Genomic DNA, 22,270 nt, shown 5'->3' with positions numbered 1-22,270 from the left:
TTTGCTACAGATCCCTCGACAGAGATCACGCTATCAAGGACCCTCCCCACAGCCAGGGCAGACCCTTACCAACCACCTGAATTGCTAGCATTGATGAAGTGAGCCTTGCTTACAAAAGCTTATGCGTCTCTGATTCAGTTAGTCTATAAGGTGTATCGCTACTCTACCTTTTTAAAAACTTGTGATGTGCCTTTAGCTTGTTGTGCTAAAGTACTGATGAGCATTGGAAGGAATACACACATACCCTTACATCTCTGACAGACCCAGCTCTGCATTCAAAAGACAAAAACAAAAGATTACTCTCTCTCTCGGATCTTGAACCAATGCCACTGAAGTCATTGGAAGGTCTTTCCGTTGAGTTAAAGTGAGCTTTTGGCTAGTTCTAAACAGAAAAAGATAATCACAAGGTGAAACCCTGGTCCCGTTCCAGTCAATGGGGGTTTTGTCATTGGCTTCAGGACTTTGCCTCACTTTGGAGCTAGGGTTAAGGGAATGAGACTAGTATTCCAGACTAGGAGTGGTATTTAATTCAAGAGTTCAAAATCAAGGTGGCTTGGAGAGGCCTTACTGTCTGGACTGGGAAAAGCACCAGACAGCATAACCTTGACACTTCCACTGAACCATCAAGCCAAGAAGAACCTGGTCTCCACAGAAAAAGGGAACTGTTTAGTTCATAGATGTTAGAGCCGGAAGAGACCTCAGCAGATCATCGAGTCCAACCCCCAGATCACCCCAGCCAGGTGCTTGTCCAGTTTCCTCTTAAAGACCCCCAAGGTAGGGGAGAGCACCACCGCCCTTGGAAGCCCATTGCAGCTTCTGGCAACCCGTACTGTAAAGAAGTTCTTTCTAATGTCCAAACTAAACCTGCTCTCCATCAATTGGTGGCCATTGGTCCTAGTTACTACAAGGGGTGCCCTATCTCCTATTCCCTGCTGCCCTGTCCTGATGAATTTATAGACAGCCACAAGGTCACCTCTCAGCCTTCTAACGCAAAGGCTGAAGAGATCTAGGTCCCTCAGTCTCTCCTCATAGGGCCTTGCCTGCAGGTCTTGGAGTCAACTATGACTCCAAGATCCCTTTCTGCTGCTGTGCTGCTGAGAAGGTCAGCCCCCAGCCTGCAAATGTGTTGGTGGTTCTTTTTGCCCAGGTGCAGCACTTTGCACTTTTCTTTCTTGAACTGCATCCTATTTTGTTCTGCCCATTTTTCCAACCTGTCCAGATCCACCTGGATCCGTTCCCTACCCTCTGGTGTGGTAACATTGCTCCATAATTTGGTATCATCTGTGAACTTGGACAGGGTGCTCTCCATGCCCTCATCCAAGTCACTGATGAAGACATTGAATAGCACCGGTCCAAGGACCGAGCCTTGCGGGACTCCACTGCCCACATCTTTCCAGGTCGATATCAATCCGTCTACCACCACTCTCTGGGTGCAACCCCTAAGCCAATTTGCCACCCACCTGACCATGTAATCATCTGCATCACAGCCTGTCAGTTTATTTACGAGAACAGAAGAAGGTGTCTTGAAGCCCTTCTTAAAGTTTAGGTAGATGACATCTACCTCGACTCCTGCGTCCAAGCACTTTGTGACCTGATCATAAAAAGAAACAAAGTTAGCCAGGCAGGATCTACCTGCAATGAATCTGTGCTGATTTCCTTTCAGCATTATTTTCCCTGCTGGGATCCCACCAATGTGATCTTTAATTATTTTTTCCAGAGTTTTCCCAAGGATATAGGTGAGACTAACTAGCCTATAGTTTCCCGGTTCCTCCCTCCTCCCCTTCTTGAAAATAGGGACCACAGTGGCCCTTTTCCAGTCCTCTGGGACCTGACCCGAATGCCATGAATGCTCGAACAGCCATGCCAGTGGCTCTGCTATGACACTGGCCAATTCCTTCAGCACCCATAGATGAAGTTAATCTGGGATCGCTGATTTGAACACATCCAGCCCTTTCACTAAGTCTGTGATAACAGTTGATGGGCTAGTGTCCCTCCTGCCTCTGTCTACAATTCAATTGGGAGATTTGTCTTGGTTTGTGTCTAGGAATACAGATGCAAATAACACATTGAAGAGCTCAGCTCTCTCCCCCTTCTCTGTCACTAATTGCCCTATTTTGTCCTGTAGGGTTTCTATGCTACCCTGTGCCTTTCTTTTGCTCCTTATATACCTGAAGGACTTTTTGTTGTCCTTAATTTTTGTCGCTATCCTAAATTCTAATCCTGCTCAATTCCCTGCTTAAATCCATGCTAAACTCTAATCCAGCCTAAATTGAATCCACCAGTGGAAATTCTCATTTACAAGATGCCTGAAAGTGAATTTCTGAGCTTTTGCTTCCAGGGACATGCCCCAGCTAGGTCCAGATTGATAGTCACACATCACTGTTGTCCATGTTGGTGGTATGGAAGGAGTCATGTACCAGCAGCACTTGAAGATGCTCTCAGCACGGTTAATCCTTCTCCTCTCTGACTATAGTTTATAACAATAAGAGTATAAATGAGTCATGGCACATAACTGTCTGAACAAATTAAAAGAGAGCCAGGTGAAGGATGCTAGGCTGTTTTATTTTTTTACTCCGGTTTCTGCACTGGAAAGGAACTCTATTCTGTCTTTGAAGGAAAATACAAAACAACAGTAACAGATGGGAAATAGCCATTGTAAATAAATGACCTGGTAAACAAAGCACCTTGGGATGGGTCCTCAGGTGATGGAAACCAGACCTCCTTCTCCAAACCTGCAGAAGATTGGGCCATCAGAACTCCATGCACTGAAATCTTAACCCCACAGGAAAGTCTAAACCAACTCTCCATCTAGCTCGTGGCTAGGATCATGCAAGGGTTTCAACTACTACAGGATCATAATAGTGACTTAATTTGGCAACACAGGTGATGCGTAGGGAGGGGTGGGGGGCGGGGCATGTGCCCCCCATGAGATTGGCTGCTGCCGAAGCCGCCGCTGGCTTCTGTGGGCAGTCGCTGTACCCCCTCACCACTGACATGGCCACCGGTGGCTGCGGGCAGTCCCCGCTCACTGCTCACCACTCACCACCTCCCCCCCACAGCCAACACTGCCACGGCTGCCTGCAAGTGGTCCCTGCTCAGCCTGCCTTTGCCACTGACATTACCACAGCTGCCTGTGGGCGGCCCCCCACTCGCCACCGTCATTCATGCTTGGCAAGATTCCCAGAAAGCACACAATGATTGTCCATTAGATAAACACTCAAAACAACATCTTGGAAGTCCAGGTCAGTGTCCAAAGTCCAGAATGGCCATCTCTGCTTATGATTTGGATGACTTCATGGTCTTTGCTACTTTGGCTTTGATCAGATGTCAATGAAGTAATGGCCAAGCTGTCATGTCCTTGCACTGTGAGAGTCGCTCTAATTAAAGCACCACCATGTCTCATGTATCAGTGTCCCTACACTTAAAAATGGCGATGGGGGCACTTGAACTAGTTAAAGAACCCCCACCACCAAGATACACAAGATGCAAGAAGCTGCTGGAGAGCAGCAATTGCCACACTCCAGCAGACTCAATCAAGTTTGCTCTGACACTCGGGAATTCCAGCATGTTGGAGAAGCCTCACTGCTCATGCAAAGGCACCCAATGGGGTCACTCTCTTTGTCATCATCATCTGGTCATATAACACAATAACACCTTGAAGCCTCTATATGGACAGAGGACAGTAAATAAGGCACCTAAAAAAGGCAAGGCACACACAGATGAGCAAAAAAAGAAACTCTGAGAGGTTAAGTAACTTGCACACAATGTATTGCACCAGATCTGATAAGGAAGCAGAAAGACAAGGCCACACCTTGCATTCCGGGTCATCCCCCCACCTGCTGGCATACGCTGGCTACAGGAACAAGTTGCTAGAACATAGGCCTGAGCTTCTGGCTTCTCAAAACATTCCCGTGACGAAAAATATTTGCAGCTGAGAAGAATATTCCCGTGACGAAGAATATTTGCAGCTGAGAAGGATCATACTTTAAAAATACAGAGACAATAGCAGCACCTGCCTTCTCTGCCCCTTATTCCTGCAGCTAGACCATGTTGTATATTACCCTGAACTCCATTGGAGACCAATAAAACTTCCTCTTGGCGACTACCATTCTTCCTCCATGTTTTTGTCCCTTGAAAAGCTTGTGGCTCTGTTCATCTGCTACCCTTCCCCTTCCCAGGTACACAAAGATGACCCCCTGAAAAAAAACAAATGGATAAGAAAAGACAGAAAAGCTTCACTTGAGCAGCAGGTACTTTTCTCACCATAAATCTTGGCTTCTCTTAATTCCACAAACAAGAACGGCTGCTTCCTCCAGCACATGCACCACAGCTATGGAGCTATTGGTAGGCCAGGGCAACTCATTCAACCTCTCGGCAAATGTTGACAGTGTCAGACAGACACAAGTGACTAGAGTGGTGGAGTGTGTGTTTTGGGGAGGGATGGAGATGCTGTTTTAATAACTGACCTTTTGTGCTGGACACTATGAACCCTACCTGTCCCCTCCTCCCCTCACCATCTTTTCCTCTCCTCAGCATGTCCACATAGCTGAACAACTGTGCAGAGAGAAAGGGTAGTTCAATTCTGAAGCCCTTGTGTTATTTATGAGTTTGGAAATCAGAGCTGCTCTGTTCACTGCCAGTAAACGGCACTGATTGGAAGAAGGGGGCGGGGGTGGAGGGAAGCTTGTGTTCGGCTCTTGATTCCCTATTCATTGTGAAAAGGGGATCACTCCAGCTAACTGGCCCATGGAGATAAGGATTTCAGACAATCTGCATTAGCCTGATAAGGGAGGTTTGCATTGCAGAAAGATTATTTGTTAAGAACCTCAGTAAAATAAAATGCAGTAAAAGGGCTTATCAGCGTCACTCATTTCCACTCACACCCACATGCCCACCCCTGCCAATTTCTCTATAAATAAAACCCTCTGCTTACATCCCAACTATCCAGGGATGGAACATGTACTGGGGACCTGGGGCAGCACAGGGGGGAGGGAGAATAGCTTGGAACCACCCAGGCTCTCTCATTGTCTGAATTATTGCTATGATTCATATTATTTGTAAGGTAGAAATTTGTTTTGTTTTTTAATGCAGCAGGTGAGAGTCAGTCTAGGCCCATTGAAGACAGAGTTTCACCAGTTTGTACCAGCACAGATTCTGGCCCATTGTTCATGTGCATTCTCTTTCTCTTTCTGTCCCTTTCATTTTATTCCTCCTTCTTTGTAAAGTGCATCTCATCTCTTACATGCAGACCACAGGGACTTCTGACCACCCTTTCCTTTTCCCCTCAGCAAGCAGGTATTTTGCAAAAGGCTCTGCTGTGACTCCTGCTAAGGGAAACATCCATGAATTTTGCAATAAACCTCCCACCTTGCCCCAGTAATGAGAGTTTTTTTGAAAGGATGCTCCAATCCCCATAGCTTTGACCCCGCTGCTGTCACCAGCTCTCCTGAGCCAGGGATCAGAGAGGTTGCTTTGGCTCACGTTTTGCTTTTTCTTCCCATCACACTCCAGGGTTATAATGTGTTTATAAACAGGCCTTGCAATGACTGTCCCCCATCAACATCCTAATCACACAGGGCCCCATCTGAGGCCTGGAAAGACCATTATGTTCAGTGAACATTGGATTGGTCTCCAAGATGCTTGGGAATGACATGGACCATGACAAAAAAACAGACTCAAGCTGGCACAGTGTTGAGAACCTGTCACCTCCCAGCAAGGGTGCGCCATACCTCACAGACCCAATACTGGGACAATTTATTTCCGAAGACAATTCTCTCCCTGCCTAACTGCATGTTTCCTAATCAGGGCCGAACTGAACCCACTGAAATCACAGAGCAAAGCACTACGCATTGTCATGGTAGTAACACCCCTCAGGCCTGGATTTGACTAAGTCCTCAGCTGAATGTTGCTAGTAATAAAACAATTGTAATAAGAGCAGAAGAGGCTGCAGTTGCTATTACTACTGGGTTCAGAATACTGCTTCTGAATAACCACAGCCTAGGGTGTTTGCAAATGTACACACACCTTGCTAGGAACATGGAGAGTGCTGGGCATTATCTATTGTCACTCACTTCACAAGGAAGTAGATGTTTACACTACCTGTGGGCACACACCAAGCTGGGCCAGGTCTAACCATAAACCACAAGCTTCCCAGATTCTGACAGAAAGACCCCTATATAACAAAGGAATGTAGGAGGGGGGAGCAGAGCCAACCTTAAGGAAAACAGCACCCTGGGCATCACTGTATTTTGGAACCTCCCCATCACCCTTCCCTCAGTACCCACTTACAAGTCACTCATACTGTGTATGGGGTGTGTACATTGGGTGCAGGGGGGCTGTGAGGTGTGTGGGGGGATGTGTGCATGCATGCACGAGGGGCACACGTGCCCACAGATGTAGGTGGCAGGGACCCTACAGGCTATCATGGGGCAGCGTGTGTCCACTCACCCAAGATGCTGGCCTGGTGCTAGGTGGCAGGGCTTGAGGGTGGCACGAAAGGTAGGTGGGTGGACAGGAGACAGGGCTGCCCCCACAGGAAGCCCAGCCAAAGTGGCAGGGTGCCGCTGCTTAGTACCACCCAAGCCTGCACCCTCAGCTGTAGTGGTAGTGGGCAGGGGAGACTGTAGCTCAGCAATGGCAAAATCCTTGGTGCACAAACCAGGTCTCCCTGCCACACTGCCTTCTTGCTGGGCACAGCCACCTTGCCCTTGGCACAGCATTTGGCGCCCTTCTCCTGGCTCATAATGTTGCCTGGCAATGCTTACCACCACTGCTATCTGGGGACTTTTTACCCCACTGGCTCCAATCAGCTCTGGGCATATGGGGGGCAGGGGAAGAGGGCAGGCCCCTCTGCCCAGCCCCTTGGCACCAAAATCCCCCAGCACAAGTGGGGGGAGGGGGGGAGGAGAGAGTGAGAGTGTGTTGTTGGAAGCCTCCCTATCATGGTACCATGGGTGGTTGCACATGCTGCCCACCCCTAAGGCTGGGTCTGAGTGGGAGGGACTGTTCAAAGTCCAATTCTCTGCAATCGCATGCAATAGATATTAAGATTAGAAGGCCCATCTCATCATACACTACAAGATGTGGAACATAGCCCAACACTCTACAAAGGTAGAGAAGTCTCAAAAGCTGCAATGTACCACAGTGAGAGAATAAGAGAGACTTTGGGTTGCCCAATGGCTCACACCATGCATTGGCAGTAAATGTGTTAGATGAAATATGCTGAGATGAACCATGGTTTTTCATCAACATTTCAAACTCTTCTAAAAATTTTCAGCCAAATGTATTTCAAAGTGATCTATGAATGTACAGATGCACTTTCAGGTGACTAACTTTATCCATCATTGATATGCTTTCTTGTCACAGGACTAGGGATTTTTTTCCCAGGAAGATCCTAATGCAAAATGTTTTATTCTTGCATAGTGCCTTACAGTAATTCCAGAACACTTCATGAGCATTAGTGAATGAAGCCTTTACAACCTGCACACAAGGCAGGAAACTCACATCAGCCCATTTTGCAAGCCTTGATTAGCAGACCACAAGTCAGACCTCCTTTTGCTTGAAGAAATGAGACTTCACTGGAACCTTTCCATTCCATTTGAAGCAAAGGAGGTACAGCCTCTGATAGTCAATTAGAGACCATCTTTGAATGATCTTCCCTGTGGTACAATCAAGAACAACATTCAACCAAAAATTGCTCTGAACTGTGATCCATAAACTGAGGTGTGGGGAAGAATGAAATGCTACATCAGGGGTAAGACAATAAGCAAGAGTCCTGCTGTGCCAGGGTTAAGCAGGCTCTGCCAAACTACCTGAAACAATGATACCATGCCTGCTAAAAAGGAGGAGGATGCTATTGTATCTCTGTTAAAAGTGTTAGGCTGAATGTAGCAACTGTAGAAGCATTACACTATTGCCAGTCCCAAGGAAAGTTTTTAGTTGTGTTAATGTTTCAGAGCAGTGATGCACTTGACAATAAAAGCTGGGATTATTCAGTGAAGCTTTAGATCTGGCAACCTTATTACTCATATTTTGAGATAGCTTTCTGAGATGACGGCTGAATTTAATACACCGCACACAGTGCTTTTTATAGACTTCTGGCATTTGACTCAGTGTGTTGAGTGAGCTCATGGGATCTGGTGAGGCAATCTGGCGTCCATTGGAAGATTGTATAACTGATAGAAGAGCTCTATACCAGAACAGACATCTGTTGGAGTTCATGGTAGACACCCATCATGCGTTCTTATTTCCACAGGTGTCTACCAAGGCTGTCATCATTACTGTTCAATAACAGTGTTGTCTAGTAGATGGAGAAGCTAGAAAAAGCAGACCAAATCTTGCCTCTGGCCACAGCTATCAAGCAACCTTCAACTGCAAATGATAACTAGCTCCATGCAGTAAATGCTGGTTAATCTGTCACTCCAAGGGGGATGCAACTCCAAGAGGGTTTACTGTATTAACCTGTCTTAGCCATGATACTGAGCAACTGTTAAGCACATGGAAAGCATCACAGATGGTGCTGGAGAATGTTCAAAAGCTGTAGATCCATCAGCCAACACCATGTCTAGACTCTTCAGTGGTCTCTATAGAGACACAGTGACATCAAAGTTTTTACAATGCTGTGACTACAGAATGTCAGGTCTACCAACTTTCTTGTATGACAGTGAAATGTAGATGCCATGTAAGGCTGGGAGGTTACAGGACTGATACTCTAAACTTCTCCATCGGCTGCTTGTTACTAAGTGACAAGACAAGAGCAGCAATGACCGCTGGCAAACCTCTTTGAGAATTTGTGGTGCTCAGGAGAAGTCCCAGAAGACTGGAAGAGGGCCAATGTTGTGCCCATCTTCAAGCAGGGGAGAAGGAAGAACCCAGGAAACTACAGGCTGACCAGCCTGACCTCAATCCCAGGAAAAATCCTCCCCACAAATTCTCAAGCAGTCCATATGTGATAAGCTAGTAGAAAGCAAAATTCTGAATGACGACCAGCATGGCTTTGTCATGGGTATGTCATGTCTGACTAACTTCATCTCCTTCTATGACCAGATTGCTCACTACTTGGATAAGGGAGATGAGGTTAACATCATTTACTTGGATTTTAGGAAGGCCTTTGACTTGGTGTCCCATGAGGCTCTCAAGGTAAAACTAGGGGACTATGTGCTCAACAATTCAATGGTCAGATGGGTGGGAAACTGGCTGCGGGGTCAGACACACAGAGTACTAATAGACTCTGTTGACTTGGTGGAAGGTAGCCAGTGGGGTCCCTCCAGGGTTCAGCATTTGGATAAGTGCTTTTCAACATCTTCGTCAATGATCTGGATGTGGGGGTGAAAAGCACACTGGCAAAGTTCACCAATGACACTAAGCTGTGTGGATGTGCGGTCACACATCAGGGTAGGCTGATTACCCAGGCAGAGAGACAGATCAGTTAGATGGGCGGACCAGAATCAGATGCTGTTCAACACTGAGAAGTGTAAAGTGCTCCATCTGGGGAGGGAAAATCTGCAACAAACTTACAGGCTTGGTGGTGTTACGCTAGCTAGCACCATGGGCTACTAGTGCCTCCTGAGCCTGGCAGGACACTTGCAGAAGTGTGTGGTGGCATTTGCGGCAGAGACAGGGCTGGCAAGCACCCACAGAAGCTGCTGGCAATGGGGACAGGGCTGGTGAGCACCCGCAGAAGCTGCCAGCGGCATTAGCGATGGGGGCAGCCCTGTCAGGGGGAGCACATGCTCCCCTGTATCCTCCTACCAGTCGCCTATGGTTAGCCCCATGTCTGAAAGGAACCTGGGGGTCACAATTGACCATAAAACGAAGAGCCACCAGCATGATGCTGCAGTTAGCAGAGCAAACAATACGCTGGCATGCATCAACTGATGCATCTCAAGAAAAACTAAGGAAGTTATTCTCCTGCTCTACTTGGCATTGGTGAGGCTACAGCTGGAGTACTACATCCTGTTCTGGGCGCCACACTTCAAGAAGGATGTGGAGAAGCTTGAGAGAGCCCAGAGAAGAGCCACTCGTATGGTTAGAGGCCTGAAGAGCAAACCATACGAGGAAAGGCTGACAGCCATGGGACTGCTCAGCCTGGAAAAGGGAAGTCTTCCTGGGGGTTTGGTGGCAGCTTACAAACTTATCAGGGGAGAGCATCAGGGGCTAGGTGAACAACTATTCACCAAAGCACCCCAGGGGAAAACCAGGAGCAACAGTCAAACTCCTAGAAAGTTTCAGACTGGACACAAGAAAAAACTTCACAGTTCATGTGATCAGAATCTGGAATAGACTCCCAGCAGGGGTGGTACAGGCACCTATGCTGGAGATCTTCAAAAGGAGACTGGACGCACACCTTGTTGGGGTTATTTGACCCCAGCAGTCTTTCCTGCCTAAGAGCAGGGGGGCTGGACCGCTGATCTCACAAGGTCCCTTCCAGCCCTAAACTTCTGTGAATGAAGATATTCATAACCAAACTTAGCAGCTGCCTCCACCAGCACTGGTTTGGTCTTGGTGGCTTTCTTGCTACACACATTATTACACTGGGAGACCAATGAATTACAGAGCATCTTTCTTGTCAGCAGTCACAGTGCTAAAAGCTTCAGTGGTGCAACAAGGGCATCAAAGAAAGCTTCAGATTGAACATCCAACCAGACCCTCTTAAGAAGCTAACACATAGATCTGAGTGCATTCATTCTGCCAGGAGGCTCCACTCTCTTAAGGCTGGCCTTTATGAAGATGGTAGAGGCCCAAGGCAATTATGAAAGTTGATTGAAATCACATAGCAAGTGACCCATATTCAGGAATAAAACAGAAGTTCCCAAACAAATGTTCTATGTTTCCCCCCTTCTTTGTCTTTGCTGGAATTACAAAGGACAGAACCGTAAAATTCTTTCAAAGAAGAAATCAGAGTGCAAAATCAGTTAGCCATTTGAAATGGCTGCAGGAATGTAGCATATCTTCAGATTCTGGACTGCAGTTGGGGGTAAAGGGTTGATTGCACTGCTGCAGGACTAGCTGGCTCTTGTATTTTTTTTGTATATCCATTCTCAAAAATATAGGCACAATTCCCTTCCCTCCTCTTCCCCAACAAGGCACACAAAACAAAACTCTACTTGAAACTGTTTCTATTCTTCCCTGTGGTGTACAAATTTGTTTGTACCCCTTTTTAACAGCATAAGTAATTTGGTCAGGAGTGTGATTTTTTTAAAAACCAATATAATTAAGCCAAGATGACCAATTATGCAGACCCACTTGTAATGGGTGTAAAGTGCCTTCTATGGTTATAATTCATCCTCTTTCCCATCAGGAACGCCTATACTGCTATAAGCACCATTATACTGGTGCTTATACCAGTATCCATCCCAAGTAGGAGATGTGATACTGGTTTAGTTAGCACGGATCAACTTTTGTATATGGACAAGGCCTTGGCCTTTTTGCATGCTCTCTATGGCTAAGACAGAAGGGGAAGAATAAAAATATAATTTAAAAGGTGGCTTTGTTTACAAATAAAGCAAAACAGTTTCCCCAGGAGATTGGGCACCATATGTCTGATCAGTCATGGAGCCAAGCCTAGACCCACATACATAATGGCTTCCTGAAATAAAAACTCTGAGCTGGCTCTTGTCTCCAGCGGCTGTCACCTATTTAATCGGCTCTCCTGCACAGTGTTTGCTCAGAACTCCCTCCTTCAGGGCAGCTGGAAAGGTTGTTACTAACGGGCGACCAAGCCTGAATGCTGACAATGTGGCATGATTATAACCGTCTGAAGAGTAAACACGCAGACTTTTCATCAGAAGATGCTGTTGCCACCTCAACAGAGGCTGAGATAGGGCTCCTGACAGAAGGGGTGATAAGTGGGATGTAACATCAGTTTAAGATGAGAACTTAGAAGAGTCAAATAACAATTATATGGTGCCATAGCCACACTTAAAAGCCTTGATGCTCCTGGCTGGAGGTGACGGGCTAAATGCTCAAAAGGAGCATCAGCTAGTGTTAAAAACAGATGTTGGGTTTATCCCAGCTCTAATTTTTAGGGGGGCAGGGGAAAGATGGGGAGAGGGACTTCGACTCCCATGCAAACAAGAGTGGGGATAGTCTTTATATAAGTTGAATCGAAACTCATTTGAATTAGTCCAGACTGTCCTAGGGAAAAGTGTTATCTTCGATCCCTCACAAATACTCAAGTGAGACAAAGGTCTTATACTGTAGGATCCCAGGATAAAAGGTATTGTCCCAGAAGAAATCTCACAGTTTTTTAACCTAACTTACTTATGACAAAGAGGGCTGTTCAGTGTACTTATGTAGTGAAAATGAATCTAATGGCTGAGCCAGAGGGTAGAGTCCTGGAGGGGTGGAGGTGGCAGCAGGGGTGCGTTTGAGAGAGAGAAATAGGGGTTGGGGGAGAGGTCTGGATGGAAGAAACCACCAGAGCTTGGCTCAGAGCCCCCCTATTCCCCTAGAGTAGCCTGTGAAGGGGGAGGCTAGCCTGGAAGGGAAGGGGCTTGCCCAGCCCAGTCCCTGAGCCCCAGTTGAGGGCTTCCCTGGAACAGCATGGGGATTGAAGGGGCCTGGCCACAGGTGCCTGGAGCAGAATAGCAAGGTCTGGCATTGCTCAGTGCCACAAAGCAGCAAGTGGAACAGCTGCAGCTGGACTCATGTCCTGGTGCTTGGATGGAGCTGCTGGCAAGAGGGGCAAGTGTGGGGCAGGCTGGGGCTGTGGGTCAGGAGTGAGGGCACTGGCATATCAGTGCTGCTCAGTGCTCCGCATCCTAGTGAGCAAAAGGGGCAGCTCTGATTTTTCTGTGATAAAAAAACAAAAGCAAACACCAAAGTGTATAAATATTTAGAATTCATTTTATTACTATAATAAAGGCACTGGTAGGCTTCCAAATTGCTTTAAAATTGTAAATATATCAATAAAACGTTGCCCAACTGATCTCTCTCTATGTAGTGGCATTTAATTTTAATCACGGAAGAACATGGACCGTGGGTATTTTAATGAGATAATTTGGGCTTTTTAATCAGAGATTTGCAATTTTTAAACAGGGAACACCAGGATCTCTGCTAGTGAGGCAAGTGGCAGGGCCCGGGCAGACACCTGCCCAGGGCCAGCACCAGGGACTCAGCTGGAGGGCAGATGAGGTGGCTGATCTCCTGGCCATTTGGGACCAAGAGGACACACTTCAATGGTTCAAAGCAGGCCATCACAACAAGCACATCTTCTGGGTGATAGCTTCCCAGATAACAGCATGGGGACACCAGAAGACATGACAGCAGTGCTGCCCAAACGCCAGTTGTGCTGCCATGGCCCACTGGCAGCCGGCCCAGAGTTGCAGGAGGCTCTGCTGCAGTGCTCATACCACAGCCCAGGCAGCTGTGCAGTCCCTGCCTGGGTCTAGCAGGCACACAGCCACGGGACCACAGGCCCAAAAGGGACGATGCTCTTCCAGGTGGCAGTGGATAGAGGGTGCAGGGGCCACTCTAGGTTAGGTGCTGCTTCAGCAGTTCAGATGGCACAAGGGGCTAATTACCTAGATACCACCTAGCTGGGCCTCAGAAGCTCCCAAAGGCAAGTAGCCCAGACCTGCTTGCCAGGGCAGGCTTTTAGACTGCTGGGGCCACCACAGGTGCTGGTCCCAGCCTCTACCTCCCCCTGGCTGCAGATCCGGGATGAGCTGGGCAGGGTCAGTTTGCCCCAAGTGACACAACTTGCCCCACACCAAAGTGCATGTTCAGACACGTGTGCTGAGGCGCAAATCTCCGGCACAATTTGTGCCACTGCTATTTGAGCTGCTGCAAGCACACGTGCCTGCATGTGTGGATGTACCCAGTGGGTTCTGCATTGGGACCAAAATTGATTTGCTATATGGTTAGTTAGTGAGCTTGTGCTCTTCCCTTTCACTGCAGACTCTCTCCTCCATCTCTCTACAGAAAAGGGGTAGATTAAATTAAACCCTGAGATTCTATAACTAGAACCAAAAGAGCAGCAGAGTGAGACTAGTATAATTTACAGCAAACTCTGCTCCACTAACACCAGGTGTAGCTTTGGGGTCATGAAGTTTTCTTACACCCCAATGCCCAACCACCCCAAGTGAGCTGTGGTCCTGTCCAAGACCAACATCTAGATACTAGTAGTCTAGATGACTGCTGCTCTCACACACCTTCCAAGCAAGTTTGAGAACAACTGAACATTGCTCCTTAGTTGTTATCCTTTCTGTCATTTAAAATACTAGAATTTAAGAATGAGCTGTCAGGCACAACAAGTTAAGCTGTATTTATGAAATCTGCAAGATCAGGAAACTGTACCCATTCAGCCTGTACAGATAGGAAGGAAGGAGAATGGAAAATCTGGCCTTTGGTATCTGTCAGATTCTTGAGCATGGTTGAGTTTAAAAGAAATTTACTCACCAGATTATTTCCCCCACTTTCTGTGGATCTGAATCACTGAAGAGAATTTCACACTGGGGTGCCAAATCTATAAGTTAGATATGATGTATCCACCATCTGTTTTCACATACCACACAACAGCCACTGAACCAACCAAAAAAGTGTGTGGTTCAGACCAAACAAAAACGATGTATGCTTTTTCCTTTCATTTTTTCCTGACTAAAACAAAACACAGACATTTTTCAAACTTTAGATCAAATGAAACAACTTTTTCAAAACAAAACCAACATTTCACTTCATTGCTTTGCTTTTGTGAAGGATGCAAGGAAATGAACATAGCATGGGAAAGGGTCTCCTAGGTCATAGTATTCAGGCCATGTGTTCCCAGGCAAATATCTACCCAAAGATTCCTAGAAATTGTTTACTCCAAATCCTCAAACAAAATCAGAAATGCCATGAACACCCTACAAGAGCCCACAGATAAAAGCAGGGGAAATAAGGGCACTTCCCATGCTCTCCAACCACAAGAGAAGTAGTTGGTTAATGTATGCACAAAGAATCCTAGGAAAAGGACCATGTCCCTGTGGAGGAAGGCAGAAAATCCAAATTCGGCATTGAGGATGACCCTGAACAAAAGAGCAAAACCCTTTAGCTAAAAAACTCCAAGTTTTATAGCACCAATACACCCCTGTTAACAACCCCAATCTATGCCCAATGCTTCCAAGGAAAGCAAAAAATGAAGACATAGATTTAAGCATCTTTTATAGAACAGAGCAAGTCACTGTTCTTGTAGAAGAGAACAGAAGTTTCCCTTCTACACAATAACCCAGTGGCTAGGATGCTGGCCTTACTTCAAATTCAGGTTCAAATCTACTACGTGCCAGATTGGGAATGGGGATTTAAACCAAGGTCTCTTACCTCTCTTGAAAGAGCTAAAAAGCCCTAACCGACTATAACAGGGGTCCGCAACCTACAGCCAGGAGAGTCAGGGAGCTTCTGAAGTATTTCAGTGGTATGGGGCCTCAGTGGCAGGGGGCTTTGCCTGCGCACTGTCCAGACAGCAGTGGTAGTGGTGGCTGCGGCTGTGGCATCATGGCTCAGGCTGGAAACTGTTTGCACTCCGAGCTAAGTTCCTTGGGCTATAAGATATTTTGAGACTGCAGGATCCCTACTGCATCTATTAGAGCTGCTGCCTTCTGCCAAAACATTCTGAGAAAGAAACATACAGCTTTATAGCCTTTCATGGAGGCATAAGGACTAAGGTTCAGGCATGGCCCCAACGGACACTGCTAGCCAGACTCTTCTCTCATTCACAGTAGGAGGTATGTGCACCTAGGCAATGAAATCCACGTGGACAATCACTTGAAGAATCACCAAAGTCCAACTCCAGGACCCTGTACACTTGAGTGCTCTTTTAAAACAATCTCTGTAGTCGCTCAGTCATAGACTCTGTTTTGCAGGGGAAAAAAATGTGTGTCATACCAGATCAGATTACAGGCGTGTCATGTGGAAAACCCTGCTTCCAGCAATGGACTATATCAGATGGCTTAAAGAAAGGTGAAAATACCCCATTATATAATCTGGCCAATTTGTCAACGTTGACTACAGTCAATACTCAGACTTGGACCTAGGGTGGACTTTTAGAAAATTTAAGAGCTGTTTGGCTGCACTTATTTTGTTCATGAGAAACAGGGATCAACTAGGACATTTGGGTTCAAACAGTCAAAATATTTAGAGTGCTTCTGACCCAGGATTTTAGTTCATGCCCATAACTGGTTTATATGAGAGTATGCATGAGTACCAGTTTCCCCAATAACTAATAGGAACTATTAATAGCTTTCACTGTATCAGTCAAATCTAAATTTGCAGCATCTTTGCAAACAGCTGCAATTTAGAAGTATAAACTATAGCATATTCTTAAAGCATGTCCTCAGCCTTATATTTATTACCAACTTGTCTGCAACAGTTGCTCCCTAGTGGCTCATTTCATCAGTCCTGTAAGTGTACAGGGTGACTCACAACTGCCACATTTTGCATGGCTGCCTTCTCTCCTGGAACTGTCAGCTTCTTCATTTGGAAATCTCAAGTGAAAAGATTTCTACTCTACAGGTGCAAGAGAAAATCCAGTATAAATACTGAAAAAAATACTAATTCAGTCATGGGCCAGGTTATATGTGAATCCTGTCCATATTTTCCTTGAATTTTATTGTCTATGCTAACAAAGTGTTAGTTACAACAATAGAAAGGGGGGCTGTTCATGATTCTACTAATACAAAGGAACATTATGGTTTAGCCTGACCCGCTGACACAACACTGGTTGTAGGATATCACTCGGCAATTTCTGTAGCAAGCGTGAAACCTCTGTTTAAGCCACAGATCGAGTTCGATTGAGTGTATTCTCACCCTTCAAAAGCAAACATTTCATTGACATTTTGTCTTCCTATGGATAGAGCTCGTGTTATGGATCCCACTTGGATGACTGCTTCTGCGTTCTGCTATATCAGTGTATAATCTAGTCATGGCAGAGACCTGATGCTATTAGGAAATGCATTAACACTTGGAAGCCAGGCTCTCAGTTGGTATATATCTGTGGTGCCTGCATATACCCACTGAAGATCTGGCCCATTGTCACACAGGATCCAGATAGTGGTTTCACACTAGTTGCCTGTGAACAGTTGCCCTTGTATTTTATTTATGAATTCAGAGCATGGATGAAATAAGAATTTTGAGAGAGGTCTTGCACATTTATAGCGTTCCAAAAACAAGCAACTATGGATGGAACTAGCTGGTAGAAATGGTCATGACCTTGACAGTGCAACTTGTCATCTTGCTTGGCACACATGCCAGGGGAAGGACAGCGGGGGAGCTGCGAGGGGCCCAATCCTTGTTGTGGCAGTGCAGCCTTGGGCCCTTCCTTATCGTCCACCTCGAGGCATGTGTGCACCTACTGCCAGCCGTGAACTGGGCTGGGGCTCTGGAGACCCCGGTGCAGCTGCTTGCAACCTCCCTGCTGCCTGCTGTGAGCAGACCGGGCTCCGTGGCAGACAGCAGGGGCCTGCCTAGAGCACAGGCTGGCTGTGGCAGGCAGCCAGGAGGCTGCAAGCGACTACACTGGGGTCCAGCTCATTGCCAGCAGTGGGTGCATGCACGCCTCAGGGCGGGCAGTGAGGAAGGGGCCGGGGCTGCACTGCTACAATAGGAAATCAGGCCCCTTGCAGCTCCCCTGCCATCCACCCATGGCATGCCAACATCTTACAAGTCAAGGTTGCAGGTGTTTTGGCACTCTGACCCAAAATGTTGCCAACCCCTGGTTCTAGGATTTAATCCATATTATGATGGACCAGATTTTCAAAAGCGTTCATTTCCCCCATGTGCAATCAGATTTACAAAAACACCCCTTTAGCTCTCCCCTTAAATGATTACCTCAAAAGGAATGTTCAGCACTGTGCAGCTTGTAATATTTCCAGTGGGTGGGGGGGAGGGGAGCAGGAAGGAAAAAGGGAAAACAGGATAGCAGGATTCATAAACTAGGCTCCTTTCCCCAGTAATTCTTTCATGATGTTAAAGGTGACACTAAAATGGCAGACAGCACAGAGAGACATTTAGACTATCAGTAGTAACATAGATATGATTCAATGCCAAATGCTTTGTTAACATCAACATTAAACTAAACAACAGGATATTTTCAGATATTGTCATTTTCAGAATGACAATACAGTGTTCTAGAAGCAACTGCTACCAGGGATGGTGTGAATACAACAGTGGCTTCACATTTGGATTCTCTCCCCAGGTCTGTCACTGACCTGCTTCGTGATCTCTGTGCCCATTTTTCATTTTGTTCCATTTCACTAAACTATGTGGTGTGAAGAACTGTCTCCCACAGCATGGGTGTAGTTCAGTGTCCAATGCAACGGGGTTCCAATTTTGGTTGTGGTCTCTAGGATGTAATACACAAAGAAAAATAGAATCATAACCACTCTGAAAAGCAAACTTACATGTCAGGCTTGTGATTCACATATTTATCAAAAGGTAGCTCACTTGTTTAGAAATGGAACAAAGCATCAAGGATTTAGAAGACAGCATATAAAATGTTTCTGCATTGCATTTACATCAATGTCCAAGGTTGTCAAGAAGCACATTTTGTGACTCAACTACACTTAAATATTTAAAAAGATACAGTGATTTTCCTCCTTTTTATCCACTTCTTACACATTAATTATATATCATAATGTATCTATGGTTTCCCATTTATTAAATGTTATATTAATATAGGAAGAAAAAAAAAATCAATAGCAGCAAATCCATTCCAATGCTGGGACTTCTGCCCAAAATGTAGTATCATCACAACCTCAAATGCCTTCCCATCATCAGAGACTGGTGTAAAACCTCACCGGGGTTTGTCTTCCTCTCTAAAAACCTCTCTCTGACTACTGTCTTACTATGCAAGAGTCCAGCCAGAAGCTGAACCTGTAAAATCTCCTTAGGACCTATGAAAAGGTAAGTCAATGAGAATGTTTCCATACCCTGGATTATAACGGAATATGTTTTATGGCTCTCAAGAGGGATTAATATCATGGACCATACTTCCCCATCAATGTTCAAAAAATTTCCCACCAAGATCCAATGACTAGTTTTATATGCAACTCATGGTAAGTGCAATAGGGAGCCCTGGCCCTGTTATAGGGAAGTGGTGTGGCCCCTTAAGGGCAGGGTCTTAGCACAGGCAGCCAGCAGAACAGGGGTTAAGGAGCAGCAAAGTGAGGGGACAGAGGGGGGCACATGATCAGAAGGGGCAGGGCTTGAGTGAAGCATAACCCAGGGCAGTCACCCTGGCCCTGCAAGCTATAAAGGGAAGGAGCTCTGAGTACAGGGAGGCTAAAGGAGACTGCCTGGCTGAGGAGAGACAACCTGCAACCTAGATACCTACAGTCAGTAAGTAGGGCCTGGTACATGAGACAGCCTGGTGGTTCAGGCCAGGAGTGAATGTTTATAGATTCATAGATGTTTGGGTCAGAAGGGGCCTTAGCAGATCATAGAGTCCAACCTCCTGCCCAGGGCAGGAAAGAGGGCTGGGGTCAGATGACTCCAGCCAGGTGCATGTCCAGCCTCCTCTTAAAGACCCCCAAGGCAGGGGAGAGCACCACCTCCCTTGGAAGCCCATTTCAGATTCTGGCAACCCTTGCCATAAGTTCTTCCTGATGTCTAACCTGAATCTGCTCTGTCAGTTTGTGGCTGTTGTTCCTAGTTACTCCAAGGGGTGCCCTGGTAAACAGGGCATCTCCTATTCCTTGCTGTCCATCCGCCACCCCCCCGCTGGATTTGCAGGCAGCCACAAGATCACCTCTCAGCCTTCTCTTGCATAGGCCCCGAGATCCAAGGCCGTCGCTCTCTCCTTGTAGGGTTTTGCCTGCAGGCCCCTAACCATGCGAGTGGCCCTCCTCTGAACCCTCTCAAGGTTATCCACATCCCTCTTGAAGGAAAGGAGGGGCAGGCAGGGACAGACTGTAAGGGGTGTTTCTTGGAGGTGCCATTAGTGCCCTAGGGGCATGCAATTGCCTTGAGTCCTGTTGTGGCAGGCTCAAGGCATAGCTAGAGTGCCTAGAGCGTTGGGGCCACAGGGCCCAGAACCCTGATGAGGCAGAACATGGGGCTGGGACCCAGAAGCCAGGTTGAGAACAAAGGGCCTTGGCTAAGGTACCAACCAGGAAGCCTGAAGTCTCAATAAAGGAATGAAGGCCTGAGGTGGCCTGGTGACTTAGGGACAAGTGTCACATCAGATTACTGACTCAAAACACCTGTGAGGCAAGGGGTGTGGTATAGGGACGGACGGAGCAATGCAATAAGCTCTTAAAGGCAAGCAAAGTTGAGAGAATCAATCACTGGATAAGAGAGAGAGCACCTTAAGTTTGCCAGTCTCTGAGGGCAGCCTCCCTTTCATAAAGTTTCCATCAAGACGTGGCAGGAAAGAACGCAAGGTGAGACCTTAAAAGAGTGTAGAGAGATAATCTGTTAGGAGTTAGGGGACCTGTAGGGGGCATGATAATGGTCCTCAGGCATCTAACCTGCTACAGTAGGAAACAACCTGCAGAAAGCCATGACAAGCAATTGCTTTAAAGCAATTCTAGTGGTAAAAAAAAAAGTGATTCACCAGGTTATGCATGCCCATCTCCAATACTTCTTCTGGAAAAAAAGACCACGTGCTCAACAGTGCCTCTTTAAACCATGTTAAAAATAAAACTGTGAGCAGACAGAAGTGTTCAGGAAGCAAATATTATCAACCATAATCCTTGAGTTATTGGAAAATGTGGCTTGCAGGACACAAGCAATTAAGTTGGGTCAGACTGGCTTTTGTTTGCCTGAAGCAATAGTGGAGTAATGTATGGCATAACAAGGTATGAATAAAGCTATAATGATCTCCAGCATGAAAGGGGTAACCACATACTAAGAGGATAAAGCACAAGAAAATGTTTTTGGTTTCAGAGCATAACAACTCACTGGCTGGCTGATACAACCTGAATTATCCTCATAGGAACAATGCCTGTTTAGAAGAAGTTGTAATATGGAGTTTCTCAAATGTGGGCCTGCAGAAATTTTGCAAAATTGATGCAGCCTCTCCCCCCAAGTTTAAATCTGCCCTGGTGTTCAGTACAAGCTCATTACAACAAACCCTGTTGGACTGAGAGAAAACTTCTTTAAAAGAAGGTGTTTGCTAAAATAGGATTAGTTAAATCTGCTGCACCATAATTAAAAACCCAAAAAAGTCAGTTTCTGCTTTTGGGATTGTTAGTCAGGGGGTTGTGATAAACAGGGTTTGTCATCATTACCTCATTTGCTTGCAGTAAAACCTCATTTTCTTGCTGCTTTATAATGTCTTGCTCTGCTTTAGCTCTTTCATCATAATAAATTAAAAGCTAAGATTCCTGGAATGCAAAGCAGTAAGTTAACAAATGAAGAAAGCAAGCCAGATACCTTCTAGCGTAGGGACGTCAAAGATATGGCCTGCAGGCTGGACCAGGCAATGAAGCCCTATAAACTGTCCCTCAGTGGTGCCTGAAGGTCTCGAGTAAGCCCACAGATGCAGCATGCAGGGTGTGCTGGATGGCTGTGTGTGCCACATGCAGCAGTGGCTCCATGCTGGATCCACCACCGCATGTGGCACCTACTCCAGGTACACTGCATGCCAATACCCCCTCTGGCCACTCTGGGACACATGATGGATCTGGATTGCAGGACCAGTCTGTGGACCAGACCAACCCAAAACCACTCATCCAGCCTATAGGGTGGCAAATGAGTTTACCAGCCCTGTTCTAGAGGTAGGACAAACCTGTAGGCCAGGGGTCAGCAACATTTTAGGATAGAGTGCAAAAACACCTGCAAGCTCGGCTTGTAAGAAGTTGGTGTGCCAGGAGTGGATGGCAGGGGAGCTGTGAGGGGCCCAATCCTTGTTGTGGCAGCGCAGCCCTGGCCTCTTCCCTGGCGTCCACCCCCAAGGTGCACATGCCAAGCAAAGTGCCTTCATGTGCCACACTCTGACACCCGTGCCCAGGGTTGCCTACCCCTGCTGTAGACATTGCTACTGGGATGCCAAATATTAGGAATTTCTTATTGTTGCTATTGCCCTTTTGTATTTTCAGATGATCGTGGAAAGTCTGCAGAGAAAGGGATGGTGGGAAATAAAAATCTGATTTCACCAAGAGGCAGACCTTGTAAATAGATGAATGAAAATCCTGAGTCAAAAAGCTTAGCAACAGTTTAAACAGGAGAAAGCTTAGCTGTCCAAGTAAGACTGCAACAAAGATTTAACCTTTTTTCCACATTGGTGTGACAACAAAGATACAAATGGTTTCCAACAAGTGAAGTGAAAAACTAACCTAATACCACCTCCACCCCC

At 46.4% G+C, this 22,270-nt stretch overlaps 1 protein-coding gene across 1 annotated transcript in view; it reads right to left on the bottom strand.

Moving 5' to 3' along the window:
* Positions 1 to 22,233, bottom strand: part of TAL2 (TAL bHLH transcription factor 2) — a 47,250-nt gene extending 25,017 nt beyond the window's left edge. Inside the window, exon 1 of the mRNA XM_059724594.1 lies at positions 18,183 to 22,233. Within this exon, the coding sequence (XP_059580577.1) occupies positions 18,183 to 18,206 (24 nt within the window). The 5' untranslated portion in view covers positions 18,207 to 22,233. The remainder of the gene's footprint in view (positions 1 to 18,182) is intronic.
* Between the last annotated feature and the right edge of the window lie 37 nt (positions 22,234 to 22,270).

This window comes from Alligator mississippiensis, chromosome 3, assembly GCF_030867095.1.
Source record: "Alligator mississippiensis isolate rAllMis1 chromosome 3, rAllMis1, whole genome shotgun sequence".
Classification (NCBI taxonomy): Eukaryota; Metazoa; Chordata; order Crocodylia; family Alligatoridae; genus Alligator; species Alligator mississippiensis.
This window is presented reverse-complemented; position numbering and strand designations above follow the sequence as displayed.